Source organism: Gouania willdenowi, chromosome 20 (assembly GCF_900634775.1).
Source record: "Gouania willdenowi chromosome 20, fGouWil2.1, whole genome shotgun sequence".
In the NCBI taxonomy this organism is placed as follows: domain Eukaryota; kingdom Metazoa; phylum Chordata; class Actinopteri; order Blenniiformes; family Gobiesocidae; genus Gouania; species Gouania willdenowi.
Genome location: NC_041063.1, coordinates 18,252,137 through 18,258,284, shown reverse-complemented (window position 1 = coordinate 18,258,284; position 6,148 = coordinate 18,252,137). Strand labels below are relative to the sequence as shown.

General features: G+C 41.3%; 1 protein-coding gene across 1 annotated transcript in view; it reads right to left on the bottom strand.

The window, feature by feature from the left end:
- Positions 1-6,148, bottom strand: part of sulf1 (sulfatase 1) — a 31,199-nt gene that overhangs the window by 2,525 nt on the left and 22,526 nt on the right. The window contains exons 7-12 of the mRNA XM_028435113.1: positions 5,912-6,087; positions 5,620-5,748; positions 5,151-5,207; positions 3,322-3,448; positions 916-1,129; positions 224-470 (exon numbers count right to left, since the gene is read on the bottom strand). Of these exons, the coding sequence (XP_028290914.1) occupies positions 224-470; positions 916-1,129; positions 3,322-3,448; positions 5,151-5,207; positions 5,620-5,748; positions 5,912-6,087 (950 nt within the window). The remainder of the gene's footprint in view (positions 1-223; positions 471-915; positions 1,130-3,321; positions 3,449-5,150; positions 5,208-5,619; positions 5,749-5,911; positions 6,088-6,148) is intronic.

Sequence of the window (6,148 nt, the reverse complement as noted above, 5' to 3'; positions counted from 1 at the left end):
GTGGTGCTAGAGAGCAGGTCAAGGTTTCATTATCAAGGGGTTATTTACAGTATGTATTCAACCAATGAACAAAGTGCCTGACACAAAAACTTGGTCAACAATTTTCTGAAAATAATTTTTCGGAGGAAAATAACCCTTGGGGTCAATCTGTAAATCTCTAAAATGTAATATTTGAAAATAATAGCAGGGTTAAAAAAAATCTGACAGGGAACAGGTTTCTTACTTGTGGGTAACTTTTACAGAGTTTGGGTATCCCACTGCATTGGTGTCATCTGCCAGCATTTCCTCTGAACCATCATCAGATGCCAAGTCCAACTCTGGATCCTCTTGGTTGTAGTGACGTTTGGAAATGGTGCGACGGCGGATGGCTGACTGGTCATCTGCCAGAAGGTCGATGTCATAGATTTGACCTTCAAACTCAACAGAGAGGGACCTGGTTGGGCGGGTGTGGACAAACCGCGGTCGGTAGCCTTTAGGAAAAGAAGAAACTCAGGTCGGATTGTGGTAATTCCATCTTTCTATGTTGGATAAAGTCCTGTTGGGAGGATGATCAAATGTTTATGCTTCAGCCGAACCTTTGAAAGCAACACTAGAGGGCATTAAACCATCGAAAAACGCAACCCTGGCAGCGGAACCAGACACACTTTCCAATGCACAATTTTCAAGACTTGTTGTCGGATGTTTGGTTTTTCCTTAAATCTGTCTCCCTTTAGAGCATAAATAATCCATTACACAAAATCAAGCCTTAAGCTTTTAAATGCTTCTTTTTCCAAAACATGTACTAAGGCAGATCAATGAAAAAAAAGTGCAGATTAACAGAAGCAGTGATCTTTTTTTGAGCTGAAATAATATAAATAACTCCACACAGATGTTCAGAGAGTGAGCTGAAGAAGGACTGATGCTCTTTACACTTACGCTGGCCGGACGAGGAAGAAAACTGTCGGTTGGAGCGGCGCGTGGTTCTGGAGGGTTTGTAGAGCACATCCCCACAGTCACAGCCACGCTCCCTGTTGTCATAGCTGCTACGGGGCCTCAGGCTGCGTGCCCTCTTCCTGGAGCCTTCTTTTGAACCACCTTTACACTTCTGTATCCTCATTTTGCCTGTGATCTCTTCAGTGCAGTGCCATTTCTAAAAAAAACAAAATGGAAGGCAATGACTTCCCAACAATTTGAGAAAAATCTGTGATCAATCAAACTAACTAAAAATACTTCTGTATTCATCATGACAGTATAGGCCTCAAATATCAAAGAATCAAACATAATTTACTCCAAAACAAAAGGAAAAAGGTTGAAATTGCAGCACAAAAGTTTGTTTTCATCTCCATTGTGAGATGTGGAGTCGCAGAGATGAATAAAAGTTTTTTTTTACTTCATTCCGATAGTTATGTCTATTCCCACTAAACAAACATTTAAAAGATGTCAAAAAATTACTAAACACATTTTAAACAAGATTCTTGTGTTAACTGCTGTTTTTCAATTGCCATCTTTTACTAGAAACTCTTGCAGCTCCTAAAAATGGTGAATGTAAAATGATACTTTTTAACTCGGTGGCAAAGCTACTTTTCCTGTGGTGGATCCCAGGCTTCTGACAGATCTACGAGTCGATCTTTGCCCGTGGAAAAGAATGGCATCCACAACCAGCAGGAAAGATAAACCGAGGCTACCACATGAGATGAAAAGGGTCTGTCTAGTGTCTACCAAACAAAGTGAGCGGAGAGACCCCTGTCGCTCTCACACTAGCGAGTGCGTCACTGGTGTAATTGTGTAAATAAATGTCCATGGACACTTTCAACATGTATTTCAACAAGGAGAACAAGGTTTGGAGAAATATTGCTCTGAGCGCTGCTGTTGGAACAGACACATCTGTCGAGCGTGATCCAGATGATCAGATGTGAGTGTGGGAACGAATGTCTAAACAAAGAGCCAAAGGGTAGATCAGGTTTCGTTTGGAAGAGCTTGTGGGCCCAGCAGAGCTGTTATATCAGCATTAGACGGGACATGAGGAGAAAACATGTATTGCCACGAGGATGAAAACAACCTGTCTCTCTTTATCTTTATCCCTGACTCGATGGTTGGATAGAGCAGAGTTGATGGAGAAAAAGAATAGGATAAAAACAAGGCCTGGTGGGGGTGACTTTTTATGAGCATGATTAATAGCCTGCAGAGGAGAGATTACTGCTGCTAGGCCCATGGTAACAAGTGCTTGGGAACAGTATAGCAAGCTTGATTTGCATCATATTTCTTTGTCTTGTAACAAAACATGCTTGCCGTCACGCAAACCAGAACAAAAACATCAGTTTGGACCACTTCATGGACAATGTTTACCCAATTTCACCATACAGTAATTCAAAGCCACAGTAGCCAAAGTATACTGCGACCACACAGTAAGTCCGAGGCAACGAATCAAAGCCTGGGTTTCTTGCTATGAGATGACGTCGAAAAGCAAAGCCAAAAGAGTCTGAGGTTAATCTCCTAATTGGCTGAATTCAGAACAACTTCTTTTAGTGAGGAGAGCTTGTCATCGTCTCATTTTTGTGTTCCCTGCTACTGTATTAAGAACTGGAACTCATCACTAAAAACATTGCTTTTGAGCTCCAACCTTCTTATCCTTAAAGCTTAATGAGCCCTTTTCAAGATGTTCTTTTCATTGCTAACAACACAAAATGACACAGTAGAATAGCAAAGTATTAGAAAATGAAGAGTTGAACTGTTTTTAATTATGGTTAAAGGAATTCTGCAGGGTTTGAGGTGCTCACAAGGACATTATGGGAATGATTTGCTTAATGCCACTACGAGCTCATTCATAACACATGTTTGCATAATGGTTTACACCAGGTGCACACTACATCCTCACTTCCATTCATCAAGAGATCGAGCACATATTTATCTTCTCCACTCAAAATGCTCAGTGGCTTTTAAACAATGATTGCTAAATGCTCACATTCACACGCTTGCGAAGAGGATCTGGTCTGCATTAGTGAAAGCCTGCCCGTCATTTAACACTTGTAACAATTTGTATTGTTCTGGCCCTTCTGCTCCAAGGCCACATACTGTACCATTTTCTCTGTGATTTGTCAGAAAATTAATGGGTGTTCGGAAGTGCTACACGTTAATGCAACCAAAATGGTCCAAAAGTGGTCAATTGTAGACCATGTGAAGGGCTTTAAATATTCTTTTTCTTCTTTAACACAGCTTTTAGAAATAAATCTAATAGTTCTCTTAAGGTCAGTATTACTGTTAGAAATTATTTGACTGTCGAGGAAAAGAGAAACTTGTTTATGTCCACAGAGGTCTGGAGAGAGGTTGACTACACACTGTTACCTGTCCAGGCTGCTCACACGGCGTCTGAAATTCAGCTTGCTGGCAGGTTTCTCTGACTTTCTTGTATTTGGGAAGGCTGTTTGTGTGTTGAGTGTTCATCGAGTCATCCTTCTTCCTCAAGATCTTTCTGCATGACACAGCGAGCAAATATAAGACACTTGTTAGAAAATGCAGATTCTGTACAATAGTAAAAAAAAAGTAGAAAAATTATTAGATTAGATTTAAATTTTTTAGTGTTCGAACAGAACAGGGCCTGTCCTGTGTTTTCATTTTCCATGGATAATAAATGAATGAGTTATGCAGTGTGTGTCCCAGAGGGTCTGGTGAGCTCAGTCTCACACAACTGCTCTACTGCAGGCCAAGGACTTTGATTTCAAGTATGCATCAAGCTCAAATGTCCAGCCTACTTTCCCTTCTAGCACTGCAACAAAGATGGTCTGAATCATGCCAACATTTCTGTCAGCACCTCCTTCTCACACTGTGCCAAAATGACTTGGCTCCCCCCGGTCCACGGACAGGATAACGATGGCATCAAGGCACAGAACAACCTGTCCCTATAAGAGTAAGACCGCTGTCAGATTCTTTGCAGCACTTTGCACGAGGGGAACAACAAGCTAATGCTGAGTTGTTAAATCCTGTCTTTAGCCAGGAGCATTTGATGAGGTAACCGTTGTTGATGTAATTCCCTGATGGCTGCATTATGTAGTAATGATTAGATTTCCAAACAACGTAGTGAATACAAGTTGTCAGCCAGCGCAGCTCAGGGGTGGCACTTTGAGGTCATGTGAGAGCGATTAATCAGAGAGATTACAACATCTGGGAGGTTACCGTACTTCTGTGTGTGTACATGTCTACCTAGGTCTTTAGTAAAAAAGACATGGGATCAAAAGAAGCAGTTGTGGAGTACACCGTAACAATTCCACAAATGTTTCTGATTGGTTGATTAGATCATAATTGGAAAGATTGGAGCCTTTTTAAACCAGCTGTATCTGAGAAACCTAGCTCGACAGTATCATTTCTTCCCTCTGGTAACCAACTTTCCATCAATGTTCTTCGTACATAGCAGAGATAAATGTGTCAAGGGAACAATGGCAGGCTGTCAGATCGAAGGTATCATTTTTTGCATCATATATCAGATGGCAGAGGAGAAGTTAAATCAAGAAACTGACAAAGCTAGTGAAAGAGCACATAGTGCACGCAACCCAGTGCTCGACAAAGAAAGCTGTCTGCACAGAACAGCGGAGCGTTTACTGCATTCCACAATGAGGGAGTTGGTGACATGTCCTGTGAGTAGATCAAGTGTGAGCCTTCCAGCCATTCCTTCAGTCATATCATCCTGAGCTCAGCTCGCCTTTGTTTATTTCTGCGTACATTTTGCTCTGCCATAATACTGAAATGTATCTTCAGTCTGTCTCTGTCAGAACAAGAACTGCAGGCTAAGTGGAGTTAAGAGTCATTGTGATCTGCTTGATCCCAGAGGAGGACAAGACTTAACTTGGTGTTCCTGTAAATGATCAACTGGCCTGGTTGCACATGTGTCGGCACCGTTTGCGTGAGTGTTGTTATTTGCTGGTCATTTAATGCTCTGCCAAACAACTTATACTTCAACAACTTCCAATCCCTTCTACCAGCGCTTTTCAAGCCGACTGTGGTAAGGAAATATCTGTCAGATAGCCAAGAACTGGGAAACAGCTGTGATGCTTCTATAGGGATCAACACATGGACCTTTTAGGTTCAATTAAAGGATTTCATCACGTTCATGTGACACATCATGCTCAACAAAGCACTGATGAACGTGTGGCAAAGAAGTAGGCAATAAAGAGCTTTACCCTCGCTCCACCAGGAATGTGTCTCTCCAGACTTTTGGTTTCCGGTTCGGCTTGAATCTGGAAAAAACAAAAACAGAGAATTTAGGGAAATCATATGGGTTATTCACAAAGAATCTGTTTGGGAAAAAGCAGTCAGTTTTATGGAAGAAGATCACAGAAAGCCAAGGATATTGTGGATATGAAGGAATGGTATAAAGGCTCTTTGTGGATCAAAAAAAATTATTCTACTGCGTTAAAAAAATATTTTTAAGCAAATGTCCAAAGGATAATTTAATATTTGTAGCAAATATTAACACTATGGGTGCAGCTGGGAAGAGCAGAAATATTATATAAAACTTTTGAGAAAAAAAAAATTCCCACGAGCAAGAGCAGACACAATCCCATTTGGCTTATTTTGGCATGCCCCTATAAATCACGCGAGGCAATTATTGTGCCATTACAGCATGTGTCATGATAAATTCATACAAACCTGTTGCCAGTCCGCTCTTGTTCCAGCAACTTAAGAATAGACTTCCCATCCATGTCTGGAGGCGTGTCCAGTCCAGCAATGTGGAGAATGGTGGGAGCGAGGTCAATGTTCAACACGAGATGAGGGTTTCTGTGGGATCGCATGCATGCAAAGTTTAATACGTCTCCTGAGATTTACACACTGATGATTAACACTATAAGTACAGAAGCTGGACAGTTTACTGTGAGAAACAGAAAAACCACAAACAGAAACACAAAGTTCAGTGAAGAAATTATTTTATGGTGTTACTTACACTGCCCCTGGCTGAACATTGGGTCCTCTTAAGAAGAAGGGCACGTGGATATCAAAGTCATAAGGCATGGATTTGCCCTTGACCAACCCAAACTGGCCAATGTGGTAGCCGTGATCCGCTGTGTAGATGATGTAAGTGTTTTCCAACTCTCCAGTTTCCTCGAGCATGTTATAAACCTGCACGAAATCAGTACCGTTACAGTGAGCAAATAAATGGACCACTTATAGATTATAGGTT